Raw genomic sequence first — 22798 nt, forward strand, 5'->3', positions numbered from 1 at the left:
GAGAAATCGTCCCGCCGCCTACGCATGACATGTCGTGTATAGCGCGCTCGTCGTGATGGTGTCCGGCGTTCTCTACTGGCAGGCACCAGCAGAGATCCCGGCCGTGGATTCGGCGGAGGTCTTCGGACACGGATGCTCTGGCGAAGGCGCTGGTCGCGGCAGCAGGCTGAGGGCCTCGGCGGCAGGGAACGGAACGGAGCGAGGGCAGAGAAGCGAGGTAAGGCAGTGATGCGCCGGCGGTGTAGGAGACAAAGCGTCAAGATGGGTCTCAGAAGTCGATGCTATGCGATGATAATGCAAGGGAGCAGCTGTCTGACGGCGCACGACTCCGACGACGGGAATGTATCACTCAGCAGCGCGCGCCGTGCCGCGGCTGGGCGAACCGGCGTGGGGCAAAGGTCTACAGATAAGCTGACGCTGACAGAGCTGAACAGAAGAGGTTACCAGCCGGGGGGCGCTCTGCGACCGACGCGCGGTTGAAGGCTGCCTTGCGCTCTACCGACGCGGCAGCTGGCAGCATCCAGGGCGGCCACAGGCAGCGACGGGCAGCGGGCAGCGGGCAGCGCGGCTTTGCGCAGCGGGCGCCGCGGCGCGCTGGGGAGCTTTGGTCGGGCAGCCGCAGGTAGCGCGCTGGCGGGGCGCGATGGTGCGGCGACGAGACGGGCGCAGCTGGCTGGGAGGAGAGGTTTGCAGCAGCGCCTGCGCGTGAGGCGTGGGTGGATGAAGAAGGCAAGGCTGGGTGAGAAACTTGGCATGCTCATGCGTGTAGCGTGGAGGCTGCCGGGGCTGGGGATATGAGCTGCGCCGAGAGCGCCCAGGCGCACGCCGTACGGCGTCGCTGCACTGCTTTTTATCTGATCACCTGTGGCGTCCTCTAAACCCTGCCGACACGCCATCGCAAAGGAAGCGATCGGCCGCCGTTGGCCTTTGGTCCCACCGATGGCACCGCGACGCCAGAGAGTGTGGAGAAGCAACATCCATCCTTGCGCGCCTGGGTTTCGGATGGCACGGAGTGGGCCGCCCGGCCTGAGTCAGGGCTGCGCGGCATGGAAGCTGCTGGACCTTCTGTCGCGCGAATCGGTGAGGGCTGCACCACCAGCCAGCAGGCAAAGCAGGCAAAGCAGGCCAAGCAGGCCAAACGCCTTCCTCCACGACGCCGCCCGCCCGCTGCGCCATCGCGCGGGTCCGCGCGCCCAGATCGTGCCGCCCGCGCCGCTGCATGCGTCGCCTCTTCAATAATATCGCCCGCTTTATTGAGCGCATGCATCGAGCTCCGCTCACCTAATGCTGCCTGTGCCACCCAGCCTCGGGTGCTTTATGTAAGGAGCCCACCTGCACGACATCCTTCACATGGCCCGCCGGATCTTGGTGCGCGCCCAGCCCGCCTCAAGTCGCCGTTGAAACGTCGCGCAGTGCCCGCTGCTTCAGAGAGAGCAGCTGGACGCTTGCTGCTCGGCGAGCCCGCCGCGGGAACAAGCATCCTGTGCTCACCTTTTGTCCGACAGCCTTACAGCGCTGTGCCGCTGCTTGCCGTCCACTGCAGCCATGGACAGGCATGTGCGCTCTTTATGCACTGTGCTTATTATAGCCTGCCGCCGACAAGCCGGGGGGGCCAGGGCTGCCACTCTCTTACGGCGGAGCACCTGTATATACCCCAAACCCTCCTCAACACCAGCTCCTCCGTGCCCCTGGGCCAGGCACGCGCGACCGGAGCTTGCTTGTCGCCCCTGTGTCCGTGACGAAACAGAGCTTGGTCTCTTTGCTGCCCTGTCTGCACCCGATGAACGCGCAGCTGCACACGTAGCTTTGGACCCGTGTTTGATGCTCGTCTACCAGGTGGATCCGATCGACACGGCTAGTTACTGTCACAACGTCCCATGACTTCCCATAACATCCACTTTGACGTTTGACACCTGTTGTCGTGCTGAAGACGCCGTCAAATTTGCAACCTGCCCAGCCCGTACTTGGTCCGCAAGAGATTACTTCCATACGAGCTTGAACGTCCACCCGCCGCATCGACGACGACGCCGAACACACGGTGCCAAGCCACCCGATCATGAATGCTTGAATCGACCAAGGAGGTTCCTCCGGGGAGGAGCCTCTCTGTCACAATGGTGCATTGCCAATAAACTGGTTTCTCATTGCGGAAAGTCTACGCAGCACCTCACGAAAGTGGAAATTTTCAATCATTACTTGTATTTCCGCTTTCATTATCAAAGCTATTTCAGGGGCTTTGTGCACAACATCATGTAGACCCTAAAGATGGATCGCTGCACCACAGCCCCGAAGGGCACGGTGTCGCGATGAGCAGAGGTCGGATCAATCTTCCTTGCACCAAAATAGGCCTATCCCATGGATGAGAAAGTAAGGGCCAGAGTGTTGGCAAGGGTACGACATAGTCACAGTTGTTGCAGAGGCACAGTTCGGACCCAAAACGACCCCGATCCTCGGCGGGAACGAACTTTTGATTTCCCTAATGCCCAATGACATGACCATCGTGATCGCAGAACATTATGCGTACGACGTTAAGTGGATTGAGATTTTGCTTTTTCGTGGGTATCTACTCCTCAGGAACTATATGCTCGTTAGCATGCGGACCCAGTCGCAGTCGGCAATCAAGACTTACTCTCAATCTCGCCAGACTCAATGTCGTCAGAGATGTCCTTGGGCGAGCGGCCGTCAACCTGGCAGCCGGTGGAGAAAGCAGTGCCGAGGATCTCCTTGACGGTACCCTCAAGGGTCTTGGCCATGGACTTGAACCTCATGGTGCGAGCAATCTCGATGATCTCGTCCAGAGGGATCGACTTGGTGTGCTTGATGTTCTTCTCCTTCTTGCGGTCACGCGGGGGCTCCTTGAGGGCTTTGATGACCAGGGAAGACGCGGAGGGAACGACCGAGACGGCGGCCTGACGGTTCTGGATGGTAAGGCGGACCGTGACACGGAGACCCTTCCAGTCACCACTGAAAAACACCCGTCTGTCAGCGCTGCGCTCGTCGCATCTGCTTGCGCGGAAGAGTACTTACGTGGCCTTGGCGATATCTTCACCGACCTTCTTGGGAGACAGACCAAGAGGACCGATCTTGGGCGCAAGGGCAGACGAGGCACCAACCTCACCACCCGTGGCCCTCAGGTGGATAATCTTGACCTCATTGGGATCGAGCTTGGGACTGCGAGCACGCGGGCATTAGCCTTGGAGAAATAGCCAGAGCCCGAAAGGACGATACTTACGGCATGGCTAGTGCTGTAAGGTAGTCTGTCTCTTTCGGTGAGGTTGAGGTGTCGCGGGTGCAGAAGAAGAGATGAGCGCGATATCGAAGGAAAAGTGCTTTTCGGCTGCAGTGTGGGGGCTTGGCGCCCGTTGGCTTGGCACGCTAGCGGTCGCCGGCGAACACCATGGCCGACCGCTTGCAGTGATGCGATGTGTCTTTATCCAAACCGCATCCGCAACCTTGCCTTTTCTTGCGCCCGCCTCGTTCAGGACGCGTGCTTGCAGAGAGTGACCCGCGCCGCTCTCCACCTGCGTCTCGACTCCTACTCATCAAATTCACTCCCTCAACTCTGCAGCTCTTTCACCAACGATGGCCACGCCTCCCACCCAAGGCCCAGCAGGCCCGCAAGCTGGACAGCCGATGCCAGGCCCCGGCGGTCCCATGCCGCCGCCGCTCCGTCCAGGACAACAACCTACACCGGAGCAAATTCAATTCATGCAGCGCCAACTGGCTGCAGAGGCGCAGAAGCACGGCATGACCGTGCCGCAGTACGTCGAGCAGCTGAAGGCGCAAGCCATGCGCCAACAGCAGATGATGCAGCAGCAGGCTCAGCAGCAAGCTGCTCAGCAAGGTGGCCCGCCTCCGCAGCCAGGACAACCGCGCCCTATGCCTCCCGGAGCTCAGCCTGCTCAGCCCGGTCCGCCAACTCCTCAGGCGCTCGCTGTTGCGAACTTCCTCAGAAGCCAGGACCTGAAGCCTCGCACGTGCATCTTCAACGAGAAGCGCAAGGACATGTTCCGAGGTAAGGTGTATGCGAACTCTTTTTCGACATCTTAACTAACTTGAAGCTCCAGTCAAACGCGCCATTCGCGCTCTCCACTCCGAAGCTTACGAGAAAGCCCGCAAGAAGAACAACCTCCTGCCGCCTGTTACCGACCGTGCTTCTGCCGAGAATGCGTTCAAGCTGCTTCCTCTCTCCCTTCTTGCTCTCCGTGTCTCCAAATTCGACCCGCACGAAGGCCACGGTCATGGAAAGAAGAAGCGTGTCAAGGGACTCTGGACCGTGCGTGTGGAGCAGCAGCAGAACGCGGATGATGACTCGCACTATGTGTGGCTATATGAAGGCCCCCAGTGGAAGCAGAAGCTGTATGCTGGCCTTGCTCTTGTTGCAGTCTTTGCTGTCGTCATGTTCCCTCTGTGGCCGCTCTTTATGCGTCAAGGCGTCTGGTACCTCAGCATGGGCATGTTGGGTTTGATTGGCCTCTTCTTTGCCATGGCTATTTTCCGCTTGATCTTGTTCTGCATCACGGTCTTCATCGTTCCGCCTGGTCTCTGGCTGTATCCCAACCTTTTCGAGGATGTCGGGTTCTTCGATTCGTTCCGGCCCGTGTGGGCGTGGCAAGAGGTAAGTGATTGACACCTTCTCGAGACGTCTGTTCCAGTTCCCGACGATTTCCAATTAAAATATGAATGACACAAACTAATTCATTGCGCAGACCGAGGAAGATAAGAAGAGAGTACGGGAGGCAAAGAAGGCGAAAAAGGTGGAAAGGGCTGAGAAGAAGAAGGTTAAGGAGGCCGGCGCTCACAGCCACGATCACCCGCACAACCACGCCCACGCACATGGACCCAATCCTCCAGCCGCTGCACCTGCACCTGCTGCAGCGCCAGTCAAGGAAGAACCCGCTGCAGCTCCCGAGGCGCCTGTCGACAACGCCTCTGCTCCGACTGGCGTTGAACAGCCGGCTGGAGACGTTCGCCAACGAATCCACGCGAGTGTTGAGGAGGCCGATGACGAGTAGATAGAACCGGGTTTGTTTATTTTCGAATTCATGTGTTATTAATCTCCTTTGCGCCGCAAGACAGGCTACTCAGGCTACTGCACGCCCTTTTGGAAGGTGACGGGTGGATCCAATAACCTCGGCGTAGATCTTTCAATAAAAGCCGTTGCCTGGGCTTTTTCGGGCTACGATCAACAACAGGGATCACACATGTCCATCCTTTCCTCAAATACGGCGTTATGTTTTATTCCCCTATCGTACCTCCTGCTCTTTTAGCAATCACACTACCGGCATGTGGACAGGGAGGAAAAGGTGTTGTGGAGTGCATAGCATGCTGGTAGGATCACATGGTTAATTGCTTCGAAGTAGCTGGAATCAAGGGTGGTCTTCTAGACCAGGACGCGTCCATGCAATAAGTTGCCTCTTAGGCAAAATGTGATGTGTAGCGATATGCTGACTCACTTATTCCACCAGTTTGCGTTGCTGCTTTTTTGTTTGACTGATCCAGAACTGATTGTAGTAGCTCACTTCACTACGTCATCTGGCGGCAACCTTGCTTGTCCACGGCTCATTCGATTTCAGTCACAAGGAAAGAAAAGGAGGGTTGGAAGCAGATCACTCTGCATCGTCCCTAAGAAGTTCAATCACTTGATCTACACTGACCCATCAGGTCTTTTCAATAATGATTTCTTTCTCTAGTAATGTGGTTGCTTGCACACCATGTTTTCCTCCAGGTGTCAATGCCATTGTAAACATGCCGTCATCAATCCTCCCCGGCATGGGATAATTCCATCATCCCAGCTGCACGAAAGACTTGGAACCTACGTTAGTCCATACTTGACCCTGTCAGCCTTGTGTAACGCCAGCGGTGTTGCATGCCGCAATGGTCACCATCACGACCGGTCATTCGCTCTGGCCGCAGCTTATGTACAACCGGCATTCTTCCAGCTCCTAGGGATGCGGGCATAGCCACGAACAGCGCGAGGCGGCCTGAACGCAGGCTCAGGTATGTACCTAGCTCAGCCCACAGATCGGAGAGACATCCGAGGGTGTGGCCAGCTAGTAGTCCACCCCCCCTCCTCGGGCAGGCAAGTGCTGTGTGTACTCGTTAGCCCGCCTTGCAGTGGCACATGCGGTCGCAACGGCGCGCAGGACTAGAGTGTTCAGCCGCAGGCCAGCCAGCCGTCCCGCTTCATCAGCCCAGCCAGCCAGCCACCGGACCCGCCGACGAGCCGTCTCCTCATCACACTGCCCACCACCCCCCTCCTCCCTTTTCCCAAGCTTTCGGAAGATCAGTCCACCACATCGTCACCTTTCCAAGCCACCGTCTGGCCGTTGAACGACATTTTTTTGACATCAGCCTGTATTGTAATGTCATGCGCGCGGAATGTGGGAGAGGGACCATGTGACCCGTAGTATCCGGCCACGATGACGCCTGAACACGAGCACGAGCACGAGCACAAGCTTCAGCACCACCGTCTGGCTCGACAAGCTGGCTTTTCCCTGCGACTCGAGAATCTGGCCGTCCTTGCGTCTTCGTTCACTCCCTTTTTTTTTTTCCTTCCAAATTCCAATCCAGGCCTCGGTTGCCAAGACAAGCTCGGATGCCGAGAGGGAGAGATGCGAGACGATCAAGCGATTACGTCGGCCCCGAGTAAACGTTATTACGGACGGGCACGAGAAAAGTGAGGCGCGCGTCAATTGGTGGCACAGTAAGTCGGGTAATGAAGGGAGATGCCGTAAGGTCGAAAGCCTAGTCACAATCAGTTTGATCTAGAAAGGAGAGAGTCAGGTACTCTGAGGATGGTGATCATAAGTTCCGTATTCGGTCGACATGTCTGAGACCTGTGGTGAAATAATGTGGGGTGGCTTTCAACTTTCAGCTTCCAACCCGCACTAGCTATGTAAGCTCATCCAATCAATGGTCACTGTGAGAGGGAACTAACTGCTGTCTTCTTTTCCGCCCCAACCAGGCAAGCGGCCCACGAGCAAGCATACACCATTTCGCCCGCTTTCCTAAATGCCGAAGACCTTTGCGCCAAGCCATGGTCCGAGTTGATGTCGTCCACGCCATGCCTCGAGGATGCCCATGCTTGCGGCTCCGCTTGCACGGCTGTTTCTACGATGAAACAATAGTGTCCATCTCTCCACGTGCTCGTACCACCCATCTGCCCGCCGTTGTTCACCTGTGCTTTCCACACGATCGATCGGTTAACAGCCGTTATTCACCATCCCGCCACATACCTAGTGCAGAGCTTTTAGTCGACTACTACTAGTGCTGCCACCGTGATTAGCAACACAACACTACTCAGGTGGAGGCTAGGGCTGGCCCGGGCTGTTTTCGTGGCACAGCAGCGGCAACGGCGGAGGCGGCGGCAGCAGCACCGTCGTTGGGCAGCTATATGATTAGCCAATTAAGACGCATCGACAGCATGGAAGGCGAGAAAGCGCACTGGTGACAGGGAGCGCATCGAACTCCTCCCCTTCTCCACACACCCCTTATCGCGGCGATCGGATTCGGGAGGGGTGGGGAAAAGGGAAGAAGGGGGGCAGCAGGGAAAGTGGGGCACCAATATCCGTCGAGGCGTTGCCGAAAGGGGCAATAAGCGATGAGATGGAGCACGAACATGTCTTCACGGCATCTTCTTGAACTACTGCGCGTCCATGGTTGCCTGCTCAGATTCTCATCTTCTTTTGTGGGTCGCATCTATACGTACCTCCGCTATAAGTGACAGGGTGCAATGGTGTCCGCCAGGCGTGGCTGCGCGGCTGCGCTGCCAAGCCCAAGTTCATGGTTGAATATATCGATGTCTCAGTGGGAATGCAGTCCTCTCGTGTTTGGTTGGTTCGGCCGTTGGCGGTGGGCCCAATGAGGGGAAAGCGGCACAGCCGTGTGGATCAATTTAAACAAATTGGACGGAAACGAAGATAGAACTCCTCGGGCATGGAAGGCAACGCAGTACCTAGTTCTGTGCTGTGTGGAGACAACCTCGCATAGTCTTCGTTGGGGTGCGAGGCTGACGCGCGAAGCGCACTTGTAATGACCGTCGCTCATCTCCAGTTCAGCCCCACCAGAAATTCGGGATTGCAGAATGATGCCCTTGGATTGGGCCCGCCAGAAATATGGCCGCTTCACAGTTGCTCGTAAAGATTCGAAGAAAGTCGTCGCCTGAAACCCCCCTGCTGCGCCGCACCATACGCACCCTTGTTTCTGCGCCAGACACCGCCGATCACATTAGACATCACCGAGAGAACCCTTCCCAGCATCACTCCTGACCGAAAGTAAAATCCTATAGACTCGCTCACCGAAAGCCGATAACCCATTGACATCTTGTCGATGCCGGATGCCTTGCGCCGTGCTGCCTGCCTACGAAATGCCGAGAAATTCCAAAATTGGAAACAGAGGCTCCTGATACGAGACCAACCAGAGTGGAGCTTATTATTACAACAGCCCTCTAGTGCGCCTATGAAGCGGACGTTGCCGGCGTCGCACTGGCTCCGGCGTCGGCGGGAGCAGGACGGGCGTCGCTAGCTCCGGCACCCGCCGTGGCTGATTCTTCAGCCGGGCGGAGCGGCGGACTGGAGAGGTTCGAGCTGATGGCGGGCGCTTGAGGGGAGCTTGGGTTAAGATCATGAAGTTGGCGTTCTGCCCGTGTCAGCAACAGTCTCGCTTAGCTAAATGTGGTTATATACGCACCAAGTTCGCGAATCCTCATCTTGAGCATCTGGTTCTCCCGCGTGAGGTTCTGCGTCTCAGCCTGGTAGAATGCGCTCTCGTCCCTGCTGCCCGAGGCTCCAAGCAGCCAATCTCCGCTCTCACTGTGGTGGGATATTGGGCGCAGAGCCGGACTGCCCGTCCTGCTACTGTTCCGGGACTGTCGGTGGCTGCTGTTGCGCGAGAGGCTGCCGGGGCCTTGGGCGGCCGGCATCGGCGAACGGGAGCGCGGAGGGGCAATCTGGGAGACGTTGGACTGGGACGCGGTAGCGGACTGGGGCAGGGAAAGAGAGCGCTCGGAAGAGGGGGTGCTGTCGTCTATGGCGCTGTCGCGTGGGCCAGAGGCTGGCGGGGTGCTGTCGTTGGCCCGAAGCGTAGCGATCTCTGTCTGCTGGCGACGGATCATCTGCAGCAGGCGGTTCTGGAAGCGCACAACAAGCGCGTCAGCCAGCGACTGAACAAGCACGCAAAGAGGGGGATCGCCATACCACCTGCGCTTCCTGCTCGTTCTCGAGCTCCTGGTGGATCTCGCCCAGGCTCGGGGCGCGCTGGTGCGACGGGCTCGCGGGCCACGACGGGCGGTGCGAGTGCAGCGTCGGGCTCATCTGGACCTCGGAAGGCATGGGCAGGTTGGGGTCCATGAGATTGAGGTTCATGCGGACGCTGGAGCGGCGGCGACTGGTCGAGTTGCGCGCGCTCGAGCTGGTGGAGCGGCGCTCCTCGTGGGCATTGAGCGCGGCGGCGGCGGCCAGCGAGTGCGGGGCCTGGTGCGGGCTGGGGGCTTGGTTGTCTGTAGCCATGGTGGGGAGTGCACCCGGGAGACTGTTGATGTCAGGCATGGATATCGCAGGCGTTCTGCTTTGTAGTCGGGATGAGCTTTCGACGGGCGATGATGAGGTCTCCCCACCGACAGCCCACCGCTGCATGCGTCACCTGCAGCCAGCGATCAGCCGCACAGCCAATGGCGAGGCGGCTGGCAGCCCACACGCCGGCCGACGCAGGGCCCTCGCGCTTATGGCCAAATGCTGCGGCCGGCGCTGCACGCGCACCCCCGCCAGGAACACAGGCCGCCCAGGCACCGCTTCGGTCGGCCACGCGCGCCGTTGGCGGTGCGGCTGCTCCTCTTTCGGACGCGTCCAATTCAGCGAACGGGCGCGCTAGGCCCGCCCTGCCCGCGTTGAAACGAAGGTAGCGCTCTTGTGCAGCACGCCAACTCCTGGCCGCCAAGGTGAAACCGCTCACCAAAGCCTCCCGGTGCCGGGCCAGCAGCCGGTCTCCCTTTTGACCCTCGACTCTTCTGGGAACCGCTTGCCTGCGCGGCCGCCGTGGCATATCACTGCGCCGGCTGCCTCCCGCTCGCTGCGGCTCACGGATATGCCCTCTGTGCCCTCTGCGCCAACCGCAGAGCCCGGCCGCCGACTCGTTGGCAGCCATCAGCCGGGTCGCGCCGCTTCAAATTCTGCAGTGCTGTCCCAGGTAAATTGACCTCGAGCGTCTTGTGTCACGCCCGCCGCCCGCGCCCTCCCGACTTCTATCCTCGATCTCCTCCCTCTCGACTTCCCTTGCGCTCCCTCGCTTTCCGCTGCCCTCGTGTCCACGAGCCCCAGGCCTCCCAGTGCCACCCGTCCGGCGCCCGGCCGAGTGCATGTCTCTCCCTTGCGCCGTCTGACCACGCGTCCTCCGCTGTGCCAGTCATGGCCGAGGACGACCAGGCCGCCGAGTCCGTCGGCTCGCGCCGAGGCCAGAAAACCCTCCTGCCTCTCCAGACGCAGCTTGACAGCGCCCAGGTGCCGCACAGCTCGCGCTGGAGACGCTCTCGCTTCGTCGTACCACCCCCGCCGGAGCACAAGGTCGCACCGCCGCCGCCCCAGCCTGCGCCGGACCCGCCGGCCAAGCTCGAGAACCGCAAATCGACCATGTCCCTGTTCAGCCTCTTCAGCCGCCCCAGAGTCGAGAGAGCACGCGGCCACCACGAGATTGGTCTGCCCACCATTCCGGACGGCCCCGAGGCCATGCCCACCGCCGCCCTCAGTCCCGTCGCTGCTACTCCGCAGACCGCGCCCAACAACCCAGCTGACCCGTCCGCCGTGGCACCCAAGTCGCGCGGCAGCTCCTTCAACCGGAGGTCAAGAACAGGAGGGTCGAGCAATTGGGAGCCGCCGCCGCTATTCCAGGTCTACCCGCAGGCGCTCAAGCATGCCATGCTGCAGGCGACCAATTCCTCGGCCGAGGCCATTATATCCACCCAGGCGCACAAGAGACAATACAGTATCCTCAGGGAGAACCTCCAAAGCAAGCTGGACTTGTCCAATGGCAGTGACGAGACGTCGCCCGCCGCTGAAAAACTGCAGAAACGGGAGAAGAGAATGTCGACAAGCTCGACCTTGGCTGCTGCTCCTCCCGACATGACCCACAAGATTTACGTACTGTCCACTTCCGGCTACTTGCTCCAATACTCGGGTGAAGGCCCGGCCGAAAGAATGCCCGAAAAGATCCTGCAGCTGGGGAAGGACTCCGCAGCATTCGCATGTGATCTTATCCCAGGGAAGCATTGGGTTCTGCAGATCTCGCAGTCCACAACCGACGATGGGACCGTGACCGCGCAACAGCCGAGGTCTCTCCTATCCCGGCTGCGCATGCAAGGTACCGCTGCGAAGAGGACAGCCACGACCCTCCTTCTTGTGTTCGACACCCCCGAGGAGATGGGAGAGTGGTTGACAGCCATCAGACAAGAAATCGACATCCTTGCAGGGCGCAAGACAAGATCAGAAGTGGACCAGGAGAACAGCCAAGAGAACGGACTACGCAAGCACACCAAGATGCCCAGCCATCGTTATTACGTCCAGAGGGACCCCAACCGGTTTGACAACGAACGTTCGCCGCTGACTTCACCCGTTGGATCGCCGGCCCAGCCCGGTATGGAGTGGTCTTCTGCCACCATGCGTCGGAATGTGTCGGACGCAGCGTCCACTACCTCTCGCTTCACGTTCAAGAGACGGTCGGTGGAGGGCTCATCGATGGCCACAACTTCGTACGATGGGAACCAGCTGAATCAACTGAGAGAGGACTCGCGACTGTCGATGGCTTCGAACAGGACCTCAGGCACCTCTCCCCCAGCCTCAACTGGCCCTCCTTCTCCTGTTCGAGACTCTACACCGCGACCCGGAGATGAGAGCCAACTAAGCCCGACGACCTTGAAATCCTTCTCGATGAGCCCCAGCACCAGCACCCGGCGGAGATCCATGCCCATGCAACCGCTCTCCCCTACAGATGAGGATCAGCCTCACAGGTCACAGCGACAGTCCCCATTCGACGCCGCTCTAGCAGGCGCGAGACAATCTCCGGCCCCACCGTCAGAGGATGGTCACAAGTCCCCCACCCCCGACGGCTCAGCACCCAGGACGATCAAAAACCGCATGTCCTTCTCGCGGCCTTTCAATCTGCATGTGTCTCACAGCTATACCCCGATGCCTACGATTCGCAGCGCGAGCGCACCGCCTGAAAAAATGGCCATACCTGCTGGCCAAGCTGTTTCGACTGACACAGCCGAGTCTGTCTGCCCACCATCCACAATTGGCAGTCTCGCATATGCGTCGAACCCCAGTGCCAATTCAACACAACGCCAAACTCCGTCGCCAAATCCTGGATTCCGTCCGATCCCTATCAGACCTACCACTTTTATGCCAGCGCGTCGTATATCATCACTGGGGCCTACACTCCCGGTCAATGTCAACCCGACTCCGGCTCTCAGACAGAGAGCGTCTCAGCCGCAGTTGCCCACACAAACCCCTCCGCAACTTACCACCCGGCCCCCAAGCAAAACTCTACCCCCCATGCGTTCTCCGCCTCCCACGTTGCAGCTGCCGCCCACTCCTCAACAGCCGCAGTCAAAGCAGCAGCCAGCGCTCCGGCGTCCAACGAGCATGCAAATTCGGTCGGAGCCAGCCGCATTCCTCTCTACCCGCCGTCCAATGGGCGTGTCGGCTCGCAACCGCTCTCCTTCTTTGGAGCCGCCTGTTCGGCCCTCGTCTGCTCGGCCCTCGTCTGCTCAGGCGGAATCTACGAGATTTCCCGGGCAAGTGCGGTTTTCGGTACATCAGATGCGCTCGATGCCTGCGCTTGGGTTGCCGCCACCAGCACCACCGCCAAATATGCCACTGCCAGCACCGCCACCAAATGCACCGCTTCCCCCTCTGCCCAGCTCGGATCGCTCAACGACGACTATCAAGACGGTAGTGATGGCATAAAGACCATGACTGTTTATCACGGGACTCGACGATGTTTTGCTTCGCATATTGCCCATACAATTTTCTGTTCAGATCTCTTGAGCTTTACCTTGATCGCTGTTGGTAATGGCTAATGGCTAATGGCGAGTTGGAAAGACAGCACAGTTTCCAGCCAGTTTCCTTCTACGTGTGAACACTTTACAGCCTTGTGCTTGGTTTCGTACCGGCTGATGGTCTTCTTGTTCTCTTCTCTTGTTGTATTATTGTACCTTTTACAGTTTCTGGGGTCTGGCAGATGGGTTGGGCGGCTGAACAGTGCGAAGATGGTTTTGATTTTCCAGGTTGGAACAGGATATCCCTTGATTTTGTTGTCGTTGGCGTTGCGACTTTTTTTGGGCTTGCGCATAAGATTTGGATACCTCTCGGCGGATGTTTTTGATTTTGATTTCGACATGGGCGCCACAAAAGGACATGGATGTATGATAGCCAGCAGGGCGGTTAGAAAAGTCGAGAAGAGCCACGTGAACTCAGACGTGGACGTCATACAAGAGGTGTCAGTTTGTTGCGTGCTTCAAGCCAGTGTGCTCACTTGGAAATAAGCGGTCATGATTGGGCGACTGCCAGTATGCGAGATGATATCAGAGGCGTTCTCGAAGCTTGCTGCAAGCTCTTTCGAGCTCTGTTATCACCACGTGACGGGTACTTATGGTGTGGGTTGATAAGCACCGATAGCTAGCCTGGGCACACGTCCAACCCGTTGGAGGACGAGCGACGGCAACGATGCTGCGCTCACTTCTCAGGCCTGCTTCCATACCGATCCGTGGCAGCAGCACGCCCACCGGGACAGTAGTCTCTCGGGCAACAGCGCCGACGATCCGCGCTCGGCAGCTCCATCTGCCAACCAAGACCGTCACCGACGATGACATCGCCCAGCTTGCCGCCAGCCCGCTACATCCTCTAACCCTCGCCGACCTCGTCAAGTACAACGCCCCCTCGCACTATCCTCAGCCCTCGCCCAAAGCTGACACATCCTCTCTGCCGCAGGCATGGAAGACCGCCGCTCACCGCCGAGCAGCTCTTCGACTCGGCCAACTTCACCCTCTCGATCCTGCCTGCGCGACTGGCCCATCGCATCCAGTCGCTGCGCAACCTGCCCTACATTGTCGTCTCGAACCCCCACGTGTCCAAGATCCACGGCAATTACCTGCACTCCCTCTCGACACTACTACCATGGGCGGAGAAGCGCGTTGAGAGCCTAGAGGATGAGATTCGCTTCACCGAGCTCATGGCTGACCTAGTGCACACCCACGCAAACACCATCAGCATCCTGGCACGCGGCTTCCTCGAAGCCCGCCGGTACATCAGTCCGCAGGAGGTGACGCGCTTCCTCGACGAGCACCTGCGCGCGCGCATCGGGACGCGGCTGATCGCCGAGCAGCACATCGCGCTGCACATGAGCTCGCAGCCGCACAACGAGCTGGTCCAGGAGGAGGACGGGGGAGGGGGCAAAGCAAACGCAAGCGCCCGGAGCGGCGACGAAGCCGCGGCCAAGTCGAGCTTCATCGGCGTCATCGACACGGAGCTGCGGCCGGCCGACGTCGTGCGCCACTGCGAGAACATGGTGTCGGAGATCTGCGAGCTCAAGTACGGCGTGCGGCCGCGCGTCGTCATCACGGGCGAGCCCGACTACGCCTTCGCCCACATCCCCATGCACCTCGAGTACATCGTCACCGAGCTGCTCAAGAACGCCTTCCGCGCCACCGTCGAGCGCGGCGTCGAGCGCGAGCCCATCGAAGTCACCATCGCCCCGCTGCCCGAGACGCCCGTCCCGTCAACCCCGCCGCCGACTCCAACTCCAACCCCTCCCGCCCCCGCGGCCGCCAACCCGCAGCCGCACCGTGACGGCGAGAACGAGAACGAGACCGACACCGACACCGAAGCGGCGGGCATCACCAACGCCGACCAGGGCAACGCGGACCGCGCGAGCAAGACGCCCGCCATGCTGGCCAAGGAGGCGCAGTCGCCCGCCCGCCGCCGCGCCACGGGCGGCAACATCCGCCCGCTCGAGCGCAGCACGCCCGGCGTCACCATCCGCATCCGCGACCGCGGCGGCGGCATCGCGCCCGCCAACTACGGCCGCATCTGGGAGTACAGCTTCACCACCTTCAACGAGGACGACGCGCGCGCGTCGCTGCATGGCGGCGGAGGTGGAGGCGGTGTCGGTGGTGGACATCCGCTCGATGCGTTGAGCGCCATCAGCGGGCCTGGGGGGGATGCGGGGAATCCGACTGGGGCCAGTCTGGCTGGTTTGGGGTACGGTTTGCCGCTGGGCAGGGCGTATGCGGAGTATTTTGGTGGCGGGATCGCTGTGCAGAGTCTTTGGGGGTGGGGGACGGACGTGTATTTGAGCTTGAGGGGGGTGGGGAAGGTGGATTGAGTGAGGGGGAGGGTAGTAGGGCGTGGAGGCGATGATGTTGTGCGGGAAAAAAGCAATCTGGGGCGAGTAAAGGTAGGTGGCTGTACGATAGGGAGATGCTTTCGTAAGTTCGATATACTTATTGGATGAGGGCCAGGATTACGAGACCTAGGGATTGCGAGAAAATTAGTGGTACGGAGTTTTCAGGTATGGTGACGGATTAAAATCAAAAAAGTATTTCTTTGTGTCATGACTGAGATGATTACTACTCTTGGGGTTGGTAGAGGTCTGGATGGCAGCATTTTTCCGGTGAAGTATGTTGAGGTTAAGTATATCGGCATTGTGTGTGGCATCTAACGAGAAAAAAAAAAACCTTTCTGCGGAGTGTAATTCCTAGCATGAACGGTTTAAGTCTGATTATTTAGTAAGAAAAAGAAGCCTATAACCTAGAGGATAAAAGATTTCGTCTTGTTATGTGAGTTGCAACAGTATTTGTTCTTATAAAATCTATTCTATTAGTAGTATCCATGTATTGTCTTCGCATTTATATGAAATCTACGTTTGATTTTAGTATGGAATTATATAATATCGTTAAGAAATTGGTCTCTGCGGCTTGACTAATGTAAGCGGGTGTGCCTGACTGAAATCCTCTGTAAAACACAAATTTTTAACCTACTATACTTTAGCTTAGATAGCATTGACAGAATTTCTCAGTCCTTACACTACCGGACGAACAGCTTGGAAGCTTATGACTGCGATAGTCAACCATTCGGTGGTGCCAACTACGTACAAGTTTCCTGTTTGTTGCTCAGAGTTCGCCGTACTGACCTAAGGGAAAGTATAAAGATTGTGAAGACACTGCCCTACGCGGCCGCTGAACGAAGTGTAGCTTATTTTCTAATACTACGAACTCACATAGACCGCAACGTTGGATGGAATACAAGTTCGGTTCAACCAATGCTCTGATTCTGGCCTATATCTCTTCTTCATGCGCACGTTACTCGAATCTGTAAAAAGTATCAACACCAGAGTCAGCAGCGTTCCCTCGTATAACGCTCTACCTTTACGACCCCGGATATTCACGCGCGACCATTCCACAGTAATCTTGCTTGACTTGCTAGTCTCTCTCTTCCTTAGCCCTCCCGCCGATCAACACATCCGTAGCAAGGCCAACCCAACCTCTCCATGCACGCACACCGCAAATACCACTGCTTATTCGGACAACACAAGGCCACGTCACTTGCATCCGTGTCCACCCGTCTCATCAACATTCGCCTCGTCGGAAGCCCAGCGTCCGTGCCCTTATGCTCTGAAACCGCGGCGGCCACGCCACCACCGGGGCCACGTAAGGCTGAAAGTCGCACGTACACCTTAACCCCCCGGATGACGAAAGTAAGACAAGCCATTGACGTGTGCGACCCGTGCAAGGCCGAACTCCGTTGCACCGGAAATGCATTATTTCGGGGTCGCTCGTCTGCCATGGGTGTCAACCATTCCAACGCTCTCCGGCTTCGGACCTTGATGTTTCGTTCGTTGAGTGAAGGGGCAAGCTGCGGTTCTCGAAACGTCTGTCGGACCAACAATAGTCTGCATAATTTAGTTAGTCCGTGATGCTCTATACTTAGCTGGGGCTGTTTTTGGTGACTGGAACCCTATCCTAGCCACACGTGCGATATCTTACCAGATGAAGTCTGGTCATCCTTCTCCTTACAGTGTCGGATGGCGCTTGCCTGGCTTCCTGTTTACACATTCAATATCAAATATAAGACTGACTGCTATCATCTTTACACTTCTAGTTAATGTGCGTTTGTGCCGGACTGTTAGTACTCAATAATGAATAGTGTACCTAGTGCTTATAACTTGAGATGTCCCGTTCACTATATTTTTCATTATATAGTGATCCGTATCATAGTTAATTTAGAGGGAACCCATCATAAACGCTTGACACCAAGATCCATTTGTGTACATACATCCTCGCCTAATCTCCGTCTGGGCGGCCCGTCCAGCCTAGCAAGTGTCGGTGTCAGTGTCAGTGTCAGAGCCAGAGCCAGAGCCACGGGAGAGAAGTGCCCGGCCTAAGAAGCAGGCTGGGGCCTAACCAACAGGTTATTCAAGGACCCATTTCCTTGGAACAAGAAACAACGGGGCCGATAAAAAAAATAAAAACCAAGCTTTTTGTTTGCCCAACCGCAGGACGCCTGAACGACCCCTAAAATAACCGACCGCCGTTATCCCACGATACCCGCACGAGGCGCCCGAAAAAAAGAACACAAGTACCAAGGACCTGGGACTTCCCCGTGTTGTGTAACGAGTATGAACCGTGGTCCTGCCCTCGATTCTTCCCCACCCTCCTCTCCAACGATCCAACATCCGTACATACTACGTATTTTCTTCTTCTCATCATTACTCTGGGGCATCTCCACAACAGGAAAAGAGCCGAACTGTGGGGCAAAAAAAAAAAAAAAAGAGGACGCCGCGCACCTTCCGTGCTTCCTCCGGAAGCGAAGGAATCGGAATCAAAGCTCAACGGACACGGTGTTCTAGCCTGCGTCAGATAGATAGGTTAGCGAAAAGCACCGACCCTCCCCACCCACCGCAAATGTTCCCCCCTCCCTCTTGTCCCCCGGCCCTGCCTATCCGCAATCCTTGCGGCATGTCGCGGAATACGAAGGGAGGAGGAGGCAAACAATAATAAGGAGGGCCATCTAGCCAAGGCAGGGACATGGTAGTATTACCACCAATGATGATGACTGCACGTCCGTTCCTCCCGTTGTACGATGGAAACGTGATCGCATTCGTGGCACGCAAGCGCTTCTCATTGGACAGAATGTGCATTTGCAACGTTGTATTTTTTTCTTCCCTTGTTCTTCTTCGTTCGTGTATATACATAACCTCTCATCATTACCGCCCCCCGGCCCGAAACCGCCGTCGTGAAGAAGGGACCAAAAAGACATTATTCTAAGACTTTTCCGTGGCGCATTTCAGGTGTGTGCGCGTGGGATAAAAAGCTTGTCTGCGGTATGTGCCGTATATACATAACCTTGCGAAAGGGTGGCCTGCCGAGTCCATCTGCCAAAGAGCCGGGGGAATAGGGCCGTGGCGACACTGCCCTGTCAAGATAGTGGCGAAATGCAAGCGGTGGGCTACAGGACGGATGTTGAGGGACCGTTCCACAGCACCTTTGCCCCCACCACTACTTGAAACCAGAGTACGTTGCATCGACGCCAAGAGTGTGCCGGCCCAACTTCCGACTGCTCTTATCCCCCGCATGAGAGACTCCAATCAGGACCCATTCGTGTGCGTATTAAGCTTTACCTGGTATGATAGATCTGTGTTATCGTTGATGTTATGTGTGAATAACAGTGCGAGTAGGGACAGCGAGGAAAGACAACCCAAAGCAACATGTTGTTCCCCAAAAAGAAGCCCTTCGTCGAGAAACCCCCTTTTCTGCCATGACACGTGAACTGCGATGTAGAGTTGAGAAACAGAATGAAAAAAAAAAGTTTACCCTAAGCCACACCTGCTGGTGTTTGTCCAATGAAGTTTGTATCAAAAACAAGCAGTCCCTACATATTCACTGGGGACCTTTCTATGACGCACCGATGCAACGCTGAAACGCAAATATGCGGATGACCCTAATGAAGGAAAACGGTGGTCAGACACGCCTTGTTGCGAAGGTCCAAACGCGCGCAGGAACCTCTTGAAAAAAAAAAAAAAGCTGTACAAAAACCGGCCTGCTGGCGGCAAAACAAGAAGCTATGAAACGTTGGAACGACCTCGTCGTATCCTGGGTATCTCTGTGGATTGGCCGAGCGGTAAATGAATTATTCAGGAAAATCTGGTGGGTTTGGAAGACCGTGTCATCTGTCCAAGCCGGCTCGGCTCTGGCGGCGACATTGTTGCCCTTCGATGTGACGAGGGAGGAGTTGGAATGTGCCTTGTCAATCTTCCGGACTGTGTCGCGCTGGAGATCCCTTGGGCGGCGATAAGTGGCCAGGATCCGTATAAATGTCGGAGAACGTGTAATCCGTGAGACTCCGGGATTGAACAACTCCAAAAGGTAAACGTGTAGGCGGTTTGAAATGTGCCAAGGTTCCACCTTTAGCGGTCCAAAGTAAAAATAACCACCGTGGCAGCCGGATATTGGTGCCTTCCATATTCCATCATCTAAATTCGGTACTGTAAAGGGAAAGGGAATGAGTCCACGAACATCCTTCGTGTTGGTTGTTGCGTATGGCGTATCAAACTGTCGTGATTTCGTGCAGAAGCACGACGCGGCGCTTCTCAAACGGTGCAGGGACCGTCAGGGCTGGCAAAATAAACGTGGGAACGCTTTATTGGCTGCTGTTCTTCGCGTGGAACTCTTCCAGGCGATCCTTCAACCACGGTGGGATGGAATCGCGGACGGCCTCAGACACTTGCTGGGCCACGTAGTGGTTGGCGGTGGAGCGCATCTTGACGAGCTTGCCAGCAGCTTGGCCCAGAATCTCATGAGCCTTGCCGGACAAATGGTAATCGTCCCTGATTTCGGTTAGAAAAGCGTTCAGGCAAAATTTTCTTAGCAATCGATTACTCACCAGAAGAGGTGGTTGCGCGGCTCCTCGCAGACCTGCTCCTGCACACCAAGTTCTTGGACGGAATCCTCATCTTGCGACTGCGGGTAGACAAGAGTCCGGCACGGGGTGGAGATGTCGCCGAACTCAGGAGTCCGCTTGCGGACGCTCGGGGGGTTGGAGAACTGCTTGGTGACAACCTGGCTCTCCATGAACTTATCGGCGTCGAGCAGGAAGACGTGACCGCCCATCCAGGTCCTGGCGTGGCTCTCGAGCTTCTCGTTCCAGTAGTTGGCCAGCTCCAGGGCCATGCGTTGACGGGTGGTATCGACATCGGCACGAGTCTCAATCTCGAAACGAGGCAGGTGAGTGACGTTCACAACCTTGGGAAGGACGACAAGGACGGGAGCCTGCATCCACGAGTGAATGATGTTCAGCTGGCGGAAAAGATGGTCGATGCTCTGGTCGATGGCGAAAAGGGCTCTGGCCCGCTCAATCTTGGAGTAGTGGAAGATGTCGTTGACACCAAACCAGATGGTGAACAGAGTCCACTCCTTGGGCGGCTGGATGGGCCACATGCGCTTGAAACCCTCCATCTTGACGAAGTCGCGAACCTGCTGCTGGAGATCGCGGAGAGCGAAGTCGGTGAAGTTGTGCGACGAGGTGGCGTTCTGGAAGACGGCATTGTCGAGCACGGCACCAACAGTGTCGGTGTAGTACTGGGTGACCTGTGGCGGCAGCGAGCGGGCGTAGTTGTCTATCGAGTCGCAAAGAATCTGTTTGTTGCGCGGCGGCGAGTCAGCAGGTCGATCTCACGACAAGGCCATGTTTCTTGCTCAGGCGTGCTCAGGCGTGCTGAGGCGTGCTCGGACGACTCACCTCTTGACAGAGCGCCTCGGGCCAGACGAAACCGCCGGCAGGATGTCTGATGGGCTCATAGCCGGGCGGCGGCCCGTTGAGGATATAGCGGCCGGTATCAGACCAGGAGTCGCCGAAAGTGACGATCCTGCGCACCGAGCCAGACCACGACTTCTGGAACTGGGTGTATTGACGCGTCGAGGGAATGACCCAGCCGAGATAGAGGATGAGGGTGACGGCAAGGGCGATGATGACGGAGCAGCGCGAGAGGAACCTCATGGTCGGCAGCGGCAAATTGGGGAGTGGTGCGGGCGGCACTGAGGGTGGGCGGTATTATAGGCGGCGCAGAGACGAGGCTTGCTGCGGATGGGAGGGACGCTCGCCGAGTCTGGGTGGGAGACGGAGTCGGGGTGAGCGATTGACGGCGGTGGGCGTGTTTTGGCGGGGGAACGACAGAAAGCACGAAGCTACAGACTCGGGGTGGGCATGGCCAGGTGGATGGTGCAGGTTGCGCGCGAGGAGAGGGATCGAGAAAAGATGTCCACGCAAGCGCTCCACCGGCGCCGTTGGCGGCGGCCAGCCCGCGAGCCCCTGACTGGATCACGGTGTCTCGGGGGAAATCATCGACCAGCACCCCAGCACGCGCCGCCGCCGCACCCAGCCATGTCAGCCGTAAGATTACGCCAGCCTTGCCCGATGCGCCCGCCTGGCCAGGCACTCGCCTGTGGCAGCGCGCGCTGGCCGAGCTGCTCCACGCCCGCTGCGACCGCTGCGACGACGCTGATGCACGCGCCGTGGCACCCGCGCCTGCCCAGCTCGCTGCCAGTCGCCGCCGCCCGTCGCCGCTGCCACTGCCCGACGCCGCCAAGGCCCAGGGCCACAGCACAGCCGCGCGCGACCAGCTGCGAGGCGGCCAGAGGCACCCACGGCGAGTCACGCCCGAAGTGCGCGCTCTCCTGGCCCTCCACTCTCTCTCACCGCACATGCATGACGCCATGCGCACCAGCCCAGAGGCTGGACTGATCGGCCGCTCTGTGGCTCCACTCGCCCCGCGCAGCAAAACCAGCAAATCCAGCATCACGGCGCCAGACCAGCAGCCTCGGTTTCCCTGCCAACCGCTCGTCCAGCTCACTGCTCCTCGACGCAAATGGGGAATCACAGCTCGCTGTGGGACTGCCTGGAGACGCAGTGACGCCGGTGGCTCCGGTTGCCGCGGAGCCGTAGCGTGCCAGCGACTGCCATTGCCGCTTTGGGCCGCTCGGAGGCCGCGACAGCGGCTCTGGGTTCCGCCCGGTGGAATTGGATGTTTGCGAGTGATGAGCCGCCCGCCGCCCGCCGCCCGCCGCCCGTGCTGGCCCGCGCAGTCCGCTTGCGACTGTTGGCTGATCCGGCCTCTCGTGGACGCGGTGGTGGTTAAGCAGCATCCAGGATAGCACCACAGCTTTGCAGCTAAAAGCGGAAGCGACTGCGTAGCGCCGCGCTGGCAACGCTCGACTAGGGACGTATACGAGCGCTGTAATCCGTACTGTAGGTACATGGACAACAGGGAGGATCTCCGCCCGCTGACGGGCCAATCCTCTGCAACCAGCCCTCATGCTGCTGCCGGCTGCTGATGACCCAGCTGAGCTTATAGCGCACCTCCGCTCGTCTGTTGCAGGGCGCTTCACCATGGACCGCCAACTCTTGCATCATGAAGGCCTGCAATCCACGGTTCCGGGGTGAATCATCAGCGTAGTCGCTCTTGGCGTGCAGCAGAAGCATGCGCACCACCCCGGGACGAGCATCAATCGAACGCCTCCAATCCCGCGGCCCTGCCACCTACCCCATCCGGTGCAAGCGCCTCTCGAGCTCATCTTCGAGCAGCGTTTGAAAACGGTAATTGGATCGGCAGGGCAGACCAAGCCAGTGCTCTCCCATCAGCCCCCCGGACGAGGATCCTGAAGACAGTGCAGGATGCGACGCCCATCATTTTCGCTCTTTCACTCACAGGCTGGACGCTTGCCCGGACTTCATGATCGCCGGCGAGCCGAAATGTAGAT

At 58.0% G+C, this 22798-nt stretch overlaps 6 protein-coding genes across 6 annotated transcripts; 3 read left to right on the forward strand and 3 right to left on the reverse strand.

Moving 5' to 3' along the window:
* Positions 1 to 2560: 2560 nt before the first annotated feature.
* On the reverse strand, positions 2561 to 3234 carry BKCO1_4200018 (60s ribosomal protein l12; the record flags this gene model as incomplete). Its single annotated transcript, XM_020275872.1, has 4 exons — positions 2561 to 2574; positions 2627 to 2961; positions 3025 to 3168; positions 3230 to 3234. 4 exons carry the CDS (start codon positions 3232 to 3234, stop codon positions 2561 to 2563), a joined length of 498 nt encoding a protein of 165 aa, XP_020128238.1.
* A 345-nt stretch (positions 3235 to 3579) lies between these two features.
* On the forward strand, positions 3580 to 5012 carry BKCO1_4200019 (translocation protein sec62; the record flags this gene model as incomplete). Its single annotated transcript, XM_020275873.1, has 3 exons — positions 3580 to 4012; positions 4065 to 4615; positions 4707 to 5012. 3 exons carry the CDS (start codon positions 3580 to 3582, stop codon positions 5010 to 5012), a joined length of 1290 nt encoding a protein of 429 aa, XP_020128239.1.
* A 3443-nt stretch (positions 5013 to 8455) lies between these two features.
* On the reverse strand, positions 8456 to 9506 carry BKCO1_4200020 (l-2-hydroxyglutarate dehydrogenase; the record flags this gene model as incomplete). The annotated part of the gene is made up of 3 exons (XM_020275875.1): positions 8456 to 8637; positions 8689 to 9127; positions 9195 to 9506. The coding sequence occupies 3 exons, from the start codon at positions 9504 to 9506 to the stop codon at positions 8456 to 8458; spliced, it is 933 nt and encodes a 310-aa protein (XP_020128251.1).
* Positions 9507 to 10400: 894 nt separating this feature from the next.
* Positions 10401 to 12953, forward strand: BKCO1_4200021 (peptidase family m20 m25 m40 protein; the record flags this gene model as incomplete). Its single annotated transcript, XM_020275876.1, has 1 exon — positions 10401 to 12953. The coding sequence occupies one exon, from the start codon at positions 10401 to 10403 to the stop codon at positions 12951 to 12953; it is 2553 nt and encodes an 850-aa protein (XP_020128276.1).
* Positions 12954 to 13712: 759 nt separating this feature from the next.
* Positions 13713 to 15369, forward strand: BKCO1_4200022 (mitochondrial pyruvate dehydrogenase kinase; the record flags this gene model as incomplete). Its single annotated transcript, XM_020275877.1, has 2 exons — positions 13713 to 13912; positions 13977 to 15369. The coding sequence occupies 2 exons, from the start codon at positions 13713 to 13715 to the stop codon at positions 15367 to 15369; spliced, it is 1593 nt and encodes a 530-aa protein (XP_020128275.1).
* Positions 15370 to 19682: 4313 nt separating this feature from the next.
* BKCO1_4200023 (g-d-s-l family lipolytic protein) lies at positions 19683 to 21038 on the reverse strand (the record flags this gene model as incomplete). The annotated part of the gene is made up of 3 exons (XM_020275878.1): positions 19683 to 19869; positions 19926 to 20677; positions 20781 to 21038. 3 exons carry the CDS (start codon positions 21036 to 21038, stop codon positions 19683 to 19685), a joined length of 1197 nt encoding a protein of 398 aa, XP_020128274.1.
* Positions 21039 to 22798: the final 1760 nt, after the last annotated feature.

This window comes from Diplodia corticola (genome assembly GCF_001883845.1).
Source record: "Diplodia corticola strain CBS 112549 chromosome Unknown scaffold42, whole genome shotgun sequence".
Classification (NCBI taxonomy): domain Eukaryota; kingdom Fungi; phylum Ascomycota; class Dothideomycetes; order Botryosphaeriales; family Botryosphaeriaceae; genus Diplodia; species Diplodia corticola.